General features: G+C 37.6%; 2 protein-coding genes across 3 annotated transcripts; both read left to right on the top strand.

Annotated features, from left to right (window-relative positions):
* The first annotated feature begins 349 nt into the window (after positions 1–349).
* Positions 350–15,851, top strand: LOC141903839 (protein FAM149A-like). Of its 2 annotated transcripts, XM_074792176.1 has the most exons (17): positions 350–738; positions 5,779–5,901; positions 6,411–6,561; positions 7,286–7,431; positions 7,741–7,866; positions 7,962–8,087; positions 8,237–8,366; positions 8,555–8,609; positions 8,693–8,817; positions 9,583–9,683; positions 9,903–10,077; positions 10,511–10,699; positions 11,079–11,213; positions 11,906–11,981; positions 12,057–12,146; positions 13,104–13,157; positions 14,213–15,851. In XM_074792176.1, exons 1-17 carry the CDS (start codon positions 698–700, stop codon positions 14,281–14,283), a joined length of 1,914 nt encoding a protein of 637 aa, XP_074648277.1. In that variant the 5' UTR covers positions 350–697; the 3' UTR covers positions 14,284–15,851. The 2 variants fall into 2 exon arrangements, with proteins under 2 accessions (XP_074648277.1, XP_074648278.1); XM_074792177.1 differs by lacking the exon at positions 13,104–13,157.
* A 433-nt stretch (positions 15,852–16,284) lies between these two features.
* LOC141903840 (uncharacterized) lies at positions 16,285–18,451 on the top strand. The gene is made up of 3 exons (XM_074792178.1): positions 16,285–16,357; positions 16,539–17,709; positions 18,040–18,451. The coding sequence occupies exons 2-3, from the start codon at positions 16,601–16,603 to the stop codon at positions 18,260–18,262; spliced, it is 1,332 nt and encodes a 443-aa protein (XP_074648279.1). The 5' UTR covers positions 16,285–16,357; positions 16,539–16,600; the 3' UTR covers positions 18,263–18,451.
* The last annotated feature ends 144 nt before the right edge of the window (positions 18,452–18,595 follow it).

Here is an 18,595-nt window from a genome sequence, read left to right on the forward strand (position 1 = left end):
AACAGAGAGGATCCACATCACAGAGGATTTGTTTCATCTCATACTCTACCATTCGATTTTATTCTACTTTCAAGTTTCAGGGTTGTGTGAACAAAGCTTCAATCCATGCAGTTGGAGCCACCCAAATTGGCATTCTAGGGACTAACTCAGGACCTGCAGTTACATAGTTTCCAGTTTGAATTTTGACCATAGTTGACTGATTGAAACCGGTTGGAGTCCAAAACTTTAAATTTGACAGTTCTGACCCCACGTGTTTTTCATATTTCGCGGAATATGACGTCATCACATTCTATCTCAGCATACCGATGACGTCACATCACCGGCCGCCATTTTGTTTGTTGTTTGTTTGCGAGGAGTGAAACGCGAGTGATTTCGATAAATCGTCGTCGATTGTGATGTTCCCGAGTGTCAAACGGATAGAAATTGGCACCGAAATGGTAGAATACATCGGGAAGATTCGATCGAATGAGTTAAGAAGGCGTTAAATCGTGTGAATCGTGCCGTAAACAGCGTCGAATCGGCGTCGTCAGGGAAGCTTTCTCGCTTCGATCAACTTCCTGGTTTCGCAAAATTCCTTAAAATCAAAAAAATAATTCGCCATCTAGAGTCAAATGTTGTGTTGAGTTAATATAATGACACTTTCCATATCATTGTCGAAGCATGTGGACAATTGCGTAGATGTCGCAATCATCACATCATGACTGGGATGTATACTAGGAGGACAATTCCACTGGAAGTGTAAGTATTTTTTCAAATTTCAGCTCCTCCCGACCCAGTCCCAACCAAGGCCTAATTTGAATGACACGGTATCATTCATTTATTACGTACACATAAAGTTTGAATTTTCAACCCCCCCTCTGTACGCAAAATCGGCCATTTTTTCATTTAAGCATTACACAGCACGCAATTGCACTGACCCCTCCCCCTCCCCTAATGCGTACGTAATAAATGAACGACCCCCACCCGATATGATATCTCCATCCTTTGCATCTTGAGACTTACTCAGAAACCCTACCAGGGGCGTATTTATGATGGGAGCGCACGCCCCGTTGGCGTGTTGCTATTTCCGATGCCCTTTCAAAAAAACAGCAATCCTTTTAGAGCAGTTTTCCACTACTTGCAGGCTAATGGAGCAGCAGTCTGCTGCACAAGACTTGGCTCAAAAAATTCCCTCGAAGTTGCAATAGAAGATTCCGTCCTGAATCTGTCATAAATAATGTTTCAGTAAACAGAAGTGGAGCAAACTGATCATCTGATTTAGTGTGCATATTTTTATGCATCATTGGTGAAGTGTAATGTGCAGCTGGTCTAGGCCCGGGTTCATACTGTACCAAATTATAGTCATCTATTTTTATTTCATGTAATACTTTTTGAGCCCTCTTAAAACAGGCTGTCGGCCCATGAGTCTTAGTCTGCTCAGAATGATCTGAATCCACTTTAAATAATCTTAAGAACAGATTGTAGATTAGGAAGGAATATTTGAAAAGCTTTGCAATTGATAAATGCATGGTTTGATTAGTTTGAAATGATATAGATGGCGTATTCGTAGACGGTTTCTACCACGTTATTTGGATGTTGACACCTTTCAAAAATACGCATCACTTTCTGAAATTCTATTCAGCCTTGTGAAGATCCAGTCGGCCTAGAATGTTTTGGAAAATGAGGTTTTGAGTGAAATGAAACCTCTTGAATTTTAAAGGAATTCGATGACATTTTCTTTTTAAAGAACAAATCTCTCAATTTCAAAAAGGTTATTCACTGGTTACTGTAACAAGAATATCCGTACAAAAAAAAACACAATTATAAAGCAAAACTAATAAATAATTTCGATGTTTCAACTCATGTCATGAGACCCATTCTGAAAATGCATTTGTAATATTTCTCAAGAAATAATTTTGAAAAATGAAATAATGTAATTTTTTTAAATGGTTCACTTTGAGTCGAAGCTTCAAAAACCTATATCAATTTTACATCGTTTTTGTGAATTTTTGTCTTCGATTGAATTAAAGAATCGTTTGTCGGATGGAAACGTGAAGAGTGTTTGTTAAGCCCTGCCTCCGTGCGTGCGTGCGTCTGGCTGTTTTATTCTACTGCGTACAGCGTAGTTATTGATATTTGAAAACGACATTGTTTTCGCGGAGTCTTAGACAAACAGTCTTGAATCTCACTGTTGGTGACTGAGCGTGACATCGCTGTATATGATCGCTCGGCAAATACCACGAAATAGCCTCGACGTTTTTTCTCATTGATTACTATTAACTCGTTGCCATGGTAACAATCTTAAACATTATACCGGAACGGTCCAGGTGGAATTGCGCGATAACCTTCAGGTTTGAAATGTCGGCTATGCAAGCAATCTGTTTCTGAATTATGACGGGTTATTATTACATCGCTAACAATCGAACTGTGAAATTTCGACGATTTTAAATTATGCGGTGTCAATAATTGAGCGCTATCAGAATTTCTTGTTGAGATAGAAATAATGGGGGGGGGGGCGGTGGTTGTATAAAAAGCTGTAATCTGTACCCTATCTCGGGTAGGCCTGATGGTTGTTTTCACCAGAAATCATTCGGCCTAGTCAACACATCTCCGCTGAGGTTGTTGCTATACCCCTGTCAATGTTGCATCCACCCATCTAAAAATCATCAACTCTGTTAAAAAATCTGCTGCCCTGAGTTGATATGAATGTCGATGTTCTAATGTGAGAGGTTACGACAAAGTGAAGCTTATCTTTCAATGTTTTGAAAACTTAGGCTAGCATTTGGCGTCCGCAAAAATGAATGCAGCCTCTCTGAAATGTGGAGATCATTGGCGTTTAGTGATAATGAGGGTGTGGTAGGCTAGTATTTGTTATGATGATATTAGTCATATCTAAGTATGAAGAGAGACAGACCCCCTTCGAGGTGATATAGATCTCCTACCGTGAACTAATGCACGGAGGCAAGAGAGAATCTTTATAAGGTGATAACGACCTCTCTGCATGGGTCCAGAATGGAGAATTTCTCTGAAAAGTTATGAAACTCATCTTCCTTTTGAATCAGTCTTTAGCTATCGGTGAAAGTCACTATCCGGTTTTTAGTAACGCGCGGTGTGAGATTCATTCTTCTGACTTTTGAATTCTTTGATGTCCTGCTACGGTTGTCAAGTCTGTAAAGCGTAATTACAGCCTAAAGACTGGTTTCAATTCAATTTTCAACTTGCGACAATACGTCTTCAATAGTGAAACAGGATCAAAGCCAATGACAGCTGAAACAAAGCTGTGAATTCCGCGCTGCAAGGAGCTACCGACGAAACATCATTTCAGCCGCTGATATTCATCGCGCAACCACTTATTACAGTAACTGGAAATATTGCGCTGGTTCTTCGTGAAGTTGGCATAAAAATGTTGAACAATGGAGACTAATACGATGGAGGTATGATACACGCGTTTTCGATAGCTTCTCAAACAACATCGACGCAATCAAAGTGCCTCGGAACTTAAAACGCCGTTGTCGAGAGTTTGATGGATCAGTGATGCGGATAAAAACGTTTTGATGCTCGGTCATAGATTCAGTTAGTATTCTATTGATCGTCGTATTAAATGCAGGTCGCGTATGAAATCAACAGGTAGATTGATGTATACAGCAGCCGGATGAATGTCGCTTTGTTTTTGTTGTTCCCATCAGGAATTTAAATCTGCGAAGATGTCGACTAACTGACTTTTGGATAATGTTTAAATCGCACGTTTCATAGACCCGAAAATACGTGATCTTTATTCTTCGCGATTGGGAAATCTTTTTTTCTCGAGATATTTCGAGCAGGAATTTTTACGCTCGAAGAAATATTCACTCGAAATTGAGAGAGATATAAACGGATTTAGACGAACGTGAAAAATTGTGGGAATTTCGTAATAACTTTTCATATTGTATTTCGAAGAGAGGAACTTCGGAGTCTCCCGCCGTCTCTAAGTTGATTAACAGTTATTTCGATATGACAATTCGCAGAATTTGATAGTTGGTAAATTTAAGCAGTTATTTAGTTGATGATAACGCTGATGTTAATGCTCTGATGTCGGATTGAAATAATATACATAGATTTAAGCGAAATTCGAGGGTACAAAATTCAGTAAAACGTCGTTGAATTAAGATATGACTATTCCTTTATCGAGTGGAGTGTTTAGTCGACCTTTAGAGGAAGTTTTAATAGTTAAAGGGTAAGTCTGAACTGTTCGATTGATTTCAGTCTGAATCCATTCTGATTTTTTCACAATCAGTATTTTTCTAATCGAGATAAATCTACGAAATATACGAATAATTTCTGTCCGTCTATTTCCATTAGCATAGTTTCGACTAAGCTACGGAAATTATTTTTTATTGATTTTTTCGTCATCTCATCGGCCGGTCTTCGAGTCATTTCGATTTTGTTCGATGATTGAAGATCATGACAAATTAATCTATTTCGTGATCATTTATGATTTCGTGATTAATCTCGAACTATTAACGTCTAAAACAACCGAAATATAGACTGTCTATGACGACAGGTGGATTTTAAAATTCATAGCCTGATTTATCCATCTGTCCTGGGTCGCGCGCCCTGATATCGATAGCCGTGATCGCAGACAATTTGGCCCGGGCCAAGTTAAGCCCTTGCCTAATTAGAGAGCGCGCTCACACGTAAACCACTCACTCGATACTAAATAATGCTTAAACAAAGCGAAATGAGTCACTTGCGGAACCAGTTGCAATCATTTGTCAGGTGTTAAAGTTTGGCACGGACCTGACCAAAGTTAGTCTTGCCCTTTCTCTTTCCCTATACTAAGAAAACCCTAAATTCAGTCTACAGTGTGTTTTGATATATTGGCACTGTATGTAGTGTTCTTGCACCGGGTAATGGTAATGATATAGGGGAGTTTAGGTTTTGTTCTATTCGATATTACGAGAGTCTACTTCAGTATCGCAGTAAATGAAGAACAACTTTGCTTAATTGGCATATTGACATACCTCGTTTGTCAGAGCGAGAAAAGTCCTTCAAAATTATATTCAATAATTTATTCATATCCGCCACGTTTTATCTACCGATCATGTTTTATATCTGTGAAATTTCAGCTTATAATACGCGTCGTTTTGGCGACGGGTTTGATTTTCAGCTTAAAAGTAAACGTCAGTTTTCGAGACTTTTCCTCTCGTACTGCATCATGGGAAGTAGTGAAATGTCTATATTTCGTAACGTGGAGATTGCTCTTGGAGAGAGTTGCTGTATTAGTATAGTATAATGAGGACGTCCTCAACTTTGTCCATGTACGTTTGTCACTATGGAAACTTATTCTGTTATTATTTCAAACACACATCATATCCTCATAAATGTCACTCGTTTGCCGTATAAACCGCAAGTGTGCGAGAAAAATCGAATTGGCCGTATAACATAATACCGCCGGTTTATGGATGTATTTATTCGTGGTAATTGGAAAAATTTAAAAAAAAGAGAATATCTTTTTTGATGAGTAAAGCTCGAGCGCTGCAGTCTAGTTTTAGCTAGAAATATGTCATATCATTTACTTTGAAAAATGTACTCGTGAAAAGTGAAGCCAGTGATTTGATGAAATCAATGATTATTCCCACACTTGAATTGAAAGACTGAAGTTTAAGAAATTGAATATTCATTCAGACCTTTTTTCATGGATTGATATGTTTCAGTAACTTGTTAATATGTTCCTTTCTTTGAAGTCGGTTTGCGAAACACTTGTAGCCTATATTCATATGTCCCGCTCCTGATAGTTTATTTTTATTTTTGTTTTATTAGACGTGGAATTAGTAGAACTGGACAAGTTGATGCTTTATCTCACCCGTTACCGGAACGCGCTGATGAAGATGTTATACCCGATTACCTAGCCAGCATCGAGGAAGCGTTAGCTGCTAGTGTCAGGTATGTAAACGATATTTGATTGGAATTGTGTTTAAAGTTAGTGACCGGTAATGTGCCCTCTACTCGTCACTAGCGTGTACTCGATGTCATGTTTGTGGTTATACTGTTTGCTAAACCTGAAGTCATTCATTATTAAACAGTTCTGTAATATAAGCTTTATTTGCTCGGGTATGACGGTGCACTAAAGACAGCTACGGAAATTCCTCAATGAGGAATTGTTAATGAAATTGTCGAAAGGTCTTCTCTAACGTAGTAAAATCAACTTGAATTGATCTTTTTAGCTTTTTTAATTTGACACTAAGAATTTCTTGGAGTGATTCAGACTACCTACTTGTATTCATCTTTAAAAAAAAAACAACTTATTTGAAGTTATTTATTTCGTCAGTTCATTTTGTCTGGAATTGTCATCACCCGGCCCAAATTTAATCTTTAAGAGGTCGATTTTTTCAACATATCAACAGTTTACGCAGCATTGATTTATAGTTTGTAAATGGTTGTCTTATTTTCAGTCATGATACGACGCCGACGGTCAGCGGTCGATCTTCACCGACGGCGGAGACTCACAGTTTCCGGTCGGCCGTTCAGATCAATAACGGAGGCTGGGCGACGGGTAACACTACTGAGCGTAGTAGCATCGATTCCAGCTGTTCTTGGGATGACGTAAGTTGGGGAGATGTAAGTATACGCCTTATCAAATCATTATATAAACATCAGAATCTGTTACAATCGAAGAATTTTGATTTGTGGCTTCGTGGAAGCTCGTCAAGTTCTCTGATTGTTACTGATTGGTTTATATATCTATAGATAGATAGTTGCAGTGCATTAATTTCAAGTTTATATATATGTTTGCATTTTGTTTTGCTGTGATAACTTGATTGATTGATTGTTTTTGATTGAAGTATTTGCAGATTTTGAAATATGATTTTTGTATGGAATGTAATTAATTGCACTGGCAATAATGGTTTGAAGGTGTATACTGCTTGTAATTACCGATTTAGGTCAATGTGCAACTTATGCGGCAATACGACGCAACCAAGACAAACTTTGGATTTGGTAATTGGTTGACTGGTTGTCGCAGCTAATAACCGAACGCGCTATAGTTCGGTCTTATGCATTTCATTATCGGCCATCTTGGAACTTAGTCCTGCAACTGTGCTCAGTTGCATGGTTCGCTATTTCGGGATTATACTTCTGAACAGGGAAGTGTCCCTGTTCTGACTAACTGACATTCGGTTTCAGTTTGCCAAAAAGTCGACTAACAAAGTTTTGCCATTTCTGATGAATGTAGAACCGTTTGAGTCGCAAGTTGACCTGAATCCTGTTTTTGAGAGTCTCTCGATGATGAAATGTTTTTCAAGCAGGTTTTTGTTTGTATCAATGACAGGAATTCGATAGACAAGCGACGGTCAACGTACGACACGTGTTCAATGAAATCGATTCGATGCTGTTCGAATCGAACAAAGAACCCGAGCATTTATCGAACCTGGCGAAAGAATGTAAAGAATGGTCGTCGCAGTTTGTACACCTCAGGTAAAAAAATAGCGAAAATCAATTAGTAACGCGCCGTTTGTGTTAAATCGCTCGCGGAAATTAGAAAATGTTAGTAGCAATAAAATAACGATATGTTAGTGATATATCCAATTAATGAAATCAATAAAATGCAACGTTTATTGCATGGAAATGGAAATTGGTACTGATTTTGTGATTTTATCGTTCTTCCCATTAATTCAAGCTTTTTCATTTAATATATTCATGACATGCGTATCTAATGGTACCGAACGCTGTACTTCTTGTTCTTTTGGTTTTTTCTCAATTTCTCCTCTATCCCCCTTTATTCAGGATTCTCGGAAAACAAGTCGTACCTCCTCAAGACGACGGTTTTCAACTGATACCTATGGACGACTCGACGGGGAACATGTTGGTCGAAATATTCGACAACGATCTCGTTTCTCATGAACCCCAGATGTAAGTTCGCTTTGAAGAAGTTTTTCGAATATTTCTTTTTAAATGCTGGATGTTTTCTCTACTATCTGTACTTGTGTATTGCGATGATATTGCAGATTGTGTATAAATGGGCAGCATGTAGATGCCAAATTGCCTCCACCTGGTGCTAATGTCTCATATTTAGAAGAGGAAATCTTTGCCCAAGATGGACTTTATGAAGATGTGATAGCAGTTGATTACATGTACGTATTAAGATATCTAAATAATTTGTAAAATCTTAAACGAAGAGTAGTAAAGTGGTTAATGTGAGTTGAACGCGTGATGTCATCAGAACCTGTAGTTCAGTGGGTTCTGCTACTATGAAAAACTCTATTCTTTCCTATGAATTCAGAGATGAAGGAGGAGGTGGAAGAGGAAGGCGAGGAGGACGTTATCTTCGTAAAGGATACCCACCGCTTACACCTAATGCCTGTCTCAGAGATAGTGTATCTAACACTACGTTTGATTTCGCCTGGTCAGAAGTACGTATAAACCTACGTAAAATATACACGTATTCCATCTGATTATGAGAATCTGACGTTTGAAATAATGTTTGGCTGCTTAAAAGGTTAAAATCTGACTACAGTTAAGTCAAGGTTTTAACTCGTGATTGTGGAACTAGTTCTGTCAAAAATAATATTTCTTAAATTTGTATTATTTATTTTTGTAGATTGTTTCATGGATGCGAGTTATGATCAGAATGGTCACGAGTGACGTAATAAAAAGTGAGTTTCAGTTCATTCTTTCTAGGTATGACTCGCATTTACTGAATTCATATTTTCATTATCGTTCGAATTCGTTATTTCAGAGAGTGCCAAAGGTTCTGGCGATTTACCCGAAATTCCTGATCTTCCAATTGCCATTTCTCCGTCATCGAGGTTACCTATTGATCTGCCTCAAAGAGAATTAACGTATCCTCGATTTCAAGAGAAGGTAAAAATCTTCTATAAACTCTTCGTTCATGAAATCCATATCTAACTCATATTTGTCGATTAAGTTTGTTGTTAAACTATTATTGATTTGTAAATCTAGCCGCTTTAGAATGAAATATATCTCTTGCTTACTTCTAACTTACTGTATATCATCATTATTAATCAATGTTTGTTATTAAACCCTTATCAATGTGAAATTCTTGCTGTTTTTAGAATAATCAATGTCTCTAACGCTCCTAACTATCGCTTCCGTATATAGCTTACGTACGTCGCTATCAACTGCGCTGGTTCTGCATGAAGCTTTCATTGTTATTATTTCAGCGTCTATACACCGCTAATACTTGTACACTGGCCGACCTTAAAGATCTATTCGGCAACCCTATATCCCAGGATCTCCCAGTATAGTGTTCAAAAAATCACCCTCACCGTTTAGACTGACTGACTATTTACCACAATGTTTATTTCACTAATTCTATATATATATACAGTCAACTCTTATTTCATCATGAAAAATGATTTTATTTTCAGAAATGTCTTTAATGATTTTATCATCATTTCAAGAAAGAAATCGATGCATGCCGATCGCACTTTTTCATTTATTGCAGAAAATATATACCTATTGCTTCATTCGATTTGATCAATTGTTTGCTGTGCGTTGTTCGATTTTTCAAAACACGACTGCACCAAGATTCATTGAAATATTTACATGAGTATCACATGCCCGTTTATCTGAAGTTTGAAATATGTTGTTCGTGTTTTATTTTAGTCTCGGTGGTCAACGGCTCAGTCAAACATGGACGGCTCATTAGCAAGTGTTTTAACTATTTCAACTAAGATGTTGTTGAGAAGGGAAAATTCAAACATTCCGTAAGTAATTTTTAATACGGATAACTTTTTAATTTAAGACAGATAACGGACTATGTACAGCTAACCAGTGCAAGATCGCAGAGCGGTCACTCACTTATATGCTGATACTGATACTGAATACCGGTTCCATATTTAGCATATAGCCATTAACTGTGGGAAGTGTTCTATTTTTCGTTATCTTATTTATTCCTGATTTCAATGTTTTGAATTTTTTTCCAGTGATGTATCTGAAAAAGACATAATTCCTCGTCCTGGATCAAGTCTCAAGTTTATCGGTCGTCCTCCTGGTGCCCGATCATCGGATACATTGCACACTCATCTCACGTCGGCGCGCATTAAAGGGGCTCCACGTGGCCGTCTGGCACCATTAGATAGAGCTAAAACACCCAGTGTTGTAAGTATCACTTAAGCCATTTATTTCAATGAATTAGAAAGTTTGAAACTTGCCCCTCATTTCCAAAAATCCATCCATTTATTGGTTTCAAAAGACAAGTAACTGCCAGAAAAATCACAATATGAAGTAAAAATTGTGAGAGGTTTCATGGTTTGATTTTTGGCCTACCTGGTATTGTAACTCAGATTTTGGCTCATCTAATCACTTTGAATGTTTGAGACTGTTTTAAGATTTAAACCTGAGTTTGCCCTGGTATTAAACACTATGTTGTAGGCTAGATTTCATGAAAGAAAACATAAGTTGAGACTGGTTTCACGAAGCCTTCTCATTCTCAGTGACTTCAACAATTCAGTGATTCACAATTCGTCGGGTTTCCGACCACATTCAGACGTACGCACCTGTTTTGACGCTTTGATTGATTGATTAATTTCAGGAGGAAGATCGACGAGAGATGAGAGGAGAGGTGGTGATTCGAGGTCATCGATTACAAACCGTTAATGATCGCAGTTCTAGTCAAGCGGATCATCTATCATCGTCACCGTATACGATGTTTCGTAACGGAGCTCTACCACCGATCGGGTTAGAAAGTCCGGAGCATCCTCCTCCATCGCAACGAGGCATTGTAAGTTCGCAAGACCATTCTGGAAATGACGTCTGCCTCCATAAATGCCCGGAGTTTTAATTTGATCGATCTCACTTGTATAGATTCAACTTATCGTGTCAAACTCGTGGCCTTCTCATGCATGTCTATATAGAACCCACATAATGAAGATTTAACAACAAAATCTGTTCACCTGGACCCAGTTCCACAGTTCTGAGTTAAGATTTGACTCAAGATTTAACTCATCGACAATGAACTGATTTTAACTAAGAGTTAACTCTAACCCATAACTGTGGAACTGGATCCTGATATTTTTTATTGGACAGTTAGTTACATATTAGTTACATAGGCTTTCGCAGGCAATTGTTAAAAACTTGTTTGAATTTGTTTATCGTTTTAGAGGAGAAATCAGTTTAATCGAGCCAGTAGTGCAATAGCGGATAAACTAGAGAACAGAGTTCCTGTACGCGATCGCGAACGTTACGCTATGCCAGCAGAAAATCTCAACAGACCCAGCACAACTCATACATTTAGAGTAAGTTCGATATATTTTGCCAAGTATCGGTCGTTACTGATATTCATTTGACGTGAAGCTGATGGCTATCCTGTTGTATCAGACAGGGTGTGGAGAGACATCAGAGGTGCTTCTCGGCGACCAGGAGTTCCATTACGGTTTCAACATCCCTCACCACCTCCTTCATATTAATATCATTCATTGTAGAGCTTTTCTTTTAGCGATCAAATAAACGCGCAAAGATAAGATGCATTCTTAGACTCACTCCGGGTGGCATTTAAAGAAAATGTGAGGTGATTTGCCTGTAGCTGTCTGACTAATGGAGTGTATTTTCTATGATCCCATTCCTGATGTTTGTTAAACAGCCTGTTAGCAATCAAATATTCAACCCTGAATTCAAGCTACGTTGCATGCAGCTAAAAGAACAATGATCTTACTGAAAACTTACTTCCCTTAAATCGTTGTTGCGTTTAGGTCTGTTGTATCCTTATATGTATAAATACTCGTATCAATGGTATCCCGAGCTAATGTAGTTTTACCCTTGTTTTACGTATCTGAAGTTCGTGTTGGTTAGTGAAAATGAGTTTGATACGAAAGGACTTGAAACGAACGATAGATCTAGATTTTAATGATTTAGTCGAAAGTAGCTTTCTTTAAAAAGCAGATCACATGATTACGGTTGATGTAAGATTGTTGATCTTTTCTTTTTGTAGTCTGACACTCCATTTACCAATCCAGCTCGTCGCTCATCAACGCCACTGGGTATTACAACTCTCAGAGCAGGTCTCAGTAAGTATTGATTTTGTACACATAAACCTACTAGGTATTTAGAAGTGTATGATGAATGTTTTTATTTTCTTGTAGATGTAACGGGTAACAGCATTCCAAATCCGGCGGATTATCAGCTGGATGAAGAGGATGATGAAGATTTCCAGGATGCGCATTCGCATTGGGGTGAGTTTCCTTGAGTTTCCGCGAAATTTGTGCTTCGGCTTCTTAAACACAGTGAACGCAAAGATTGTCCGCTTCGTAATGGCATTTTACTCATTTCACTGAATTACCAAATTTTTTCGATTCGAATTCATCCGCTTGATGATCCAACCGAGAATTTCTGATACAAATAAGTCGATTTAATTTCGAAAATTCCGTCCAATTTCGGCTTTCGATGACGATGTATAAGATTAGCCAGTAATTTTGTGCCTATAACGATCAGATTCAGAATTCTATTAAGGTGACGGACTGCATTTATGTTGTAAGTAGTAGCGATGTTCTGTTCGGGTAGTTAACTAGCGAATTCGTCGTCGTTGACGTTTCAAGTTGTGTTCTGTATTAAATCAGTTGTTGTTGCGTTTCTATTTTGTTACGAATACAGGCCAAAGCTTCCCTCCTCCTAAAATGAAGACTGCTTCCCCTGTTGTTACAGCTTATAGGCAACGATCTGGATCTTCCAATCTATGACATTGGTAAAATTATAGCCTCGTGTGCACTCGATTATTATCGTCATTATCGTTTCTGCATGTAATTATACTATTCGTGGAACTGGTTGTTCTAAAGTTCCGGCAGCACTTTCTATTCTTTCTCTACATATATGCTATTTGAGTCACATGCTCTGCGTTGATTGCTGCACTTGACCTTGAATTTAAGCTAGAAACGAAAATGTTTTTATAGAGTCTATTTCTGAAATACACTATTTCGAGGGAAGAAATCACGATTTCTTAGCCCCAGTTGCGAGGTTGTGATACAAGTTTATGGTCTTAAGATATTTTTAGATTGGTCGTAGATCCAAAATATGCTAAGACTGAGCTTAGATCTACGCGGTATGTCTGTGCAACTGGCCACTTGTCGAATAGTCGTTAAAAAAGTTTCTTTGCGCCAAATTGTTAATGATGGATTCGATTAACCTTTTTGCAGGCAACTCTAAACACCTCCCTATGTATCAATATGGGAGAGTAAATCATAGATTTGGTAAGAAATCGATTCTGCATAATATTTATAGTTGTTGTTTAGATCCAGTATTCATTTGCAATTCTAGATCCAGTTCCACGTGGTGTGATTTAGAATGAACCATCAAACATAATCAAAATCCAGTTCATTCTCGATCATCTTATCAACTCTGAAAGTTTTGAGTGTAAATTACACCTGCGGAACTGGATTCTAATCACATGCTTCTTTATAGATACTCTATGTATTATATACATGTCATCCTCCCTGGCAGGGTTTCGAACCTGATGGCATCACCCACAAAACTTGTGGCACCAATGAGATTGCTCATTGTATAATCACTGAGGCTAATTTCACAGAAAAACCCGGGCTAAGATAAAACAGGATTTCTGATTGGCTAATAATTACATCATCTAAGTTGCACATTCAGGCTAGTGTGGCAGGGTTTCGTACCGTGCCATCAGGTTCAAATCCCTGCTAAAGGAGCATGTACACATGTACTTTTACAAACATTATTCTTCATTACATTCTCACATATTGTTCGTTTCCTATTCCTCTTATTCCAGTATGTTTTTCATTTTATAATGTTCAGCAAAAAGTGAATTTCAGCCTTTTTAGAAATTCTATTCGTCACAAAGTCCAGTATTTAGCATATGAGAACATTCAATTTTATAGAGCAATAGAGTGAACCTAGACTTCGTACAAAAACCTAGTGCTGAGGTTCAACTATTTTCTATGGTAGTTGCTATCATATTATTTATCAATGTACAATATATAAACGATTTCTAAAAATCTTTATTTATACTTTCCCTAATGTAGTGTATGAAATGATTATGCTAATTAGATATAAGTACCCCCTTATTACGCATAATACTGCTGTCAAAATTCAGAAAGTGAATCGTTTATCTAAATGAATCTACCGGTATATGCTTATAATCATAGATATTAAAAAATTACAGACTTTTCATGTTTCAATTGAGAAAACAACTTACCCTGCTTAGTATTTCACCAAATTTACAGATATCTGAAACTCCGTGTAGCGTGTAATGTTTACAAATGGTATCGATTTCTCATTCCAGTGCCATCTCATCCGCACCCGGCTAACAACCCATACCGTCGCAGCAAGGTGATCAGTTCATTGGTCAGGTGATCGTTTAATAACTGAACTAAACGTGGATCGAGTAATTCCTATAGGCAGCTGACGAAACTACGCATTCGCTTCATCGCAAACTTGTTTTAAAAACTTGTTATAAAACAATGGATTGTCGTCGAGATTATCGAGGAATGCCATCCCTAGTCCAGTATGGCTTTATTTACATGGTATTCATGTATCGGAATCTTCTTGCGTCCATCGACACATCATCATCGAAAAACGAGTACTTCGCGTCCAATTGACAATTTCAGTGTTTGGATTGTGAATTCGGTGTATGATATATATAAGCACATCATCAGGACGAGATGAATTCATTGCAGTTGTTGCTGATATGAACAGTTAATGCTGCAGGTGTCCGCTGATATCCATAAATCAATGTATAAAGACAATTCTGTTTCATCAAACTGTTTTCACTTCGTTCAAGCTGTGATATCTATATATACAAAATCATTGCTTTTTAGTCATCGTAGAACACAGAATTTATTTGTGCCTGATTTCTGTTTCGCACCGACTGATTGTCGCGTACTATTTCAGTACTTCGCGAGCGCTTAAAATTCTAGTGTTGATTATTCTACACCTCAGGGATACAAAGACGAGTGCGTGGTGAAAAACTTTTTAAAAATAATTATTATTATAAAAGATGAAGTAAGTTTTGTCAAATCAGGGAGCTGGTAATAGACCTGGTCAAATGCACAAACTAATTCAGCCAAAATTTAGGATTAGCATCTACTGTAAATAACTTCGAATGGCCCAATATTTTGAAGCTGACTCGTAGATAATGTTAGATTAGTTAGTTAGTTATTGTATAATTAAAAGTAATGTTTAGCATTTATTCAAGTCTTTTGATCTCTTTTGAAAGTGAGTTACTACAGATTCGGATAGGAAATCATTATATTATCATTTTCTATGCACTGCAGTAGTAGTGCGCATGCAGGACACATTGATGAACGTCTGAATCATGATATCAAATTAACGTACTTATTCAAGAGCAGCAGCAGCAGCATCGGTTTTTTATTGATGTTTTTGAAATAAATGAATATTATACATAGGTCAAATTGTAGTATATTTGTAAATGAAATTGTAAATAGAATAGATTATAATATGTACAGAACGTATAAAATCTCTAACATTAGTTTTCATATGAATTAGCTAATCTACTAATATCGGTTTTAATGTTTTTAAAACTTTTATATTGAAAAACGCATTCTAGGCTTCATCCTGCTAACTGACTGGATATATCGTTCAGTACGTTGGATCAACTGGAAATATTTGGAGGTGAGAAGTAAGCTAATCGGTGTGTAAAAGTTCACTGATTGTAAGTTTAACTCCAGGTGCTGGTTTTATAGAGGTCAGTTTAAACTTGAACTCGGTCGACTGAAGGAGTTGAATTAATGCATAACTGTTTTCATAAAACCTCTTCCTGTGCTAAAAAAGCAAAGATGAATTTTCGAAGTGTTGGATGAATGAAGAAGTCACATTTGGTTATGTTATACAAAATGCTCTACCGGTATTTATAATATTTCGCCAAAATTGGCATCGGCCTCCAACCTCATCTGTGCAGAATTTTCAACATTTTCTTCAAATATAAAAGATAGTGATTTGAATTGTTATTATTTATTATTATTATCATTATATGATTATTATTATTATCATTATGTACTTAAAAAGAGAAAGGTACTTGTATCTTGGTCTTAAATGAAATAAAGTTGAAATAATTTTTTGTAGAAAATTTCCTGTGTTTATTTAAATATTTATTTAACATCTGAACCTAGTGAATCGGTTGTGAGTAAAGATTCGACTTAAGGGTTAAAATAAGACACGTGAAAAGAGCTGATATGAAATGAGCTAGTTTCATTTTACACGGGAACGTGTGAGTCGTGGTGACCCAGCTAGGTGGTGGCTTAGTTCACATTTCCACCGTCAGTGATAGGGGCAGCACTTGACGGTACTAGTATTTATTCTATACAGCGGCGCTAAACATATTTTCTAAAAAGTGCAGCCTTCGATAATTCGACCGTGATCCACGTGAAAAAATACCATTAGTGCATGATGTGCTGATTTAAATCAACAGGTAAACTGATTATTTTACTGTACGTCGAAAAAATGCCTCTAGATCCAAGCCGTGAGCATTCCATTAATTTTTGAAGTTAACCATGCATAATACTAACTAATGTCAATGAGACATGGAAAATATGCAAAAAACGTCGAATTTACTTTTAAATTTTTTTTCACTTTCAATTTCATTTTTTTAGGTTTTCCAACAGACCGTTTCACATCTTACTGAAGGGAAGAAGGCAGAGAATACTTAGTGAAAATGAGACTCGCGTTGCAAAGTTTTCGAACCGTTTTACTGTTAAGCAGGAGAATTCTGCCGCAAAGAACTAGACGAATATCTCATAACGATATTAATAGTCTTCGGAAAATCTCATTGAGTCGAGCGCTGTCAACTTCGAAATGTTTTTATGACGAGAAAAACAATGAAGCAGATATAAACACACCAGAAGATGTAGAAAAGGCCGGAATAACAAAAAGTCGATGGGCTGAAGTACCGATCGAACAGATCACTTTGAAAGAAATCGGTCTGATGACTAAAGATGAACAGATTCATATCGCTGATCGTTGGTTCGAATCATTGACGTCCGAACAGAAAAAATATTACGACCTCATGAAAATGGAGTACGACGTAATGTTGTCGACTGGTCACCACGTTCCTAGACAGATGGAGATGTATATGTGGATGAAAATATGCATGGATCCGTCATACGCTAATCGTCGCCGTACGTATAAATACCTCGCGATCGTCGAGCAACAAGGTTTGAAAGCCGAGAAAAAACGATTGAAAAAACGCGAACATTTAGAATCGCTGCCGAAGACCGAATACCGCGACGAGGACGGCGGATTTCATTATACGACGTTCAGACGTAACTCATTCTTACAACGAATCGAACGACCGATGATGAATCGATTTTACTACAACAATATCTACAACGCGTTACTATGGGGACAGAAACTCGTGTTCGATTTCGACTACGACGATATCATGCGTCCGCGAGATATCACGAATATGATCGATCAGTTTCTCGAATCGCACGGACACAATCGCGTTCACCGCGATCCGTTTTATTTCTATGTGTGTAACGCGTCGCCCGATTCGGCGTCGGTGCAGCGTCTCTACCGCAGCGCGTCGGGAATCGACGAATACCCGTTCACCGTCACCGAGAAAAGCTACTTAGATATATTTCCACGTGATAAGTTAGTTTACTTGTCACCGAATGCACCGGCGATGCTCGAGGACTATAATCACGATGATGTGTATATCGTCGGTGGATTAGTCGATAAGATTGTCTGTCAACCGGTTACGATGGCAAAAGCGAAGCGCGAAGGCATTCGTATGGCCAAGTTACCAATTGATCTTTATTACAGGTATGTCTGTCTAATTTATTATCGACGACTACATTAACCAATAATTTCTACCCGATTGAGAAACTTAACTGTGGTTTTGCTTTGAAAATGTTCTGTTCATCCAAAACAGCTTATTTTGGCTTTAAGACTGCTCCGAAATAAGAACCAGAGTAAAGAATGGATTGAGTTTGTGTCACTTTGCTCTGTATAATTACTTATGTTCCAATGATGAAGCAGTAATCATTTTCTAATGACAACCCCCACTTCCCTGAATTAGACAAATTTTACTGCTTTACTGAAAATTATTCATTACTGAAATGATACTGTATGTTTCTATTTTTTCCAATGCAGATTTGTCAGCGGATCGAAGTCTTTGTCGTTGGATCAAATAACGCGTATTCTTTTAGATATGAAAGACACGGGTGATTGGACGACGGCACTTCGTCATATTCCCAAACGTAAAGTTATACCGATGTCGGAAATTCGCGAGGAAGAACGACGACGTGATGAGAGGAGGGCCGAGGCCATGCGTAAACGAGCAACGCGTAACAGAAGATCAAACTACCATTACTAGTTGAATCAGTTGCTTAGAATCATGTGTTATTACATTAAGATTGATATGTATCATTTTGCGGCAAGTGGCTCAAAAGTTGGGGAAAGTTAACCACTAGATTGATGCTCTAGTGACATTTGAAAGTGAACTCTAACCAACTTTAAGCAACTAGCCCATTACTAGTACTACCGTATGTTTAATAATAAAACTTTTTATGAATAAGATCTAAATTGTTACATGTTTGAAATACTAAATGCTGTTGTTCAGGGTCCCAACAACTCCTTGAAATTGGAAATGTTTGTACGGCAGTTGTACAGTGAACTACGCCTTAATTGGTGCAATGGGTGTGTGTAC

The sequence above is a fragment of the Tubulanus polymorphus genome, chromosome 4, assembly GCF_964204645.1.
Source record: "Tubulanus polymorphus chromosome 4, tnTubPoly1.2, whole genome shotgun sequence".
Taxonomy (NCBI): domain Eukaryota; kingdom Metazoa; phylum Nemertea; class Palaeonemertea; order Tubulaniformes; family Tubulanidae; genus Tubulanus; species Tubulanus polymorphus.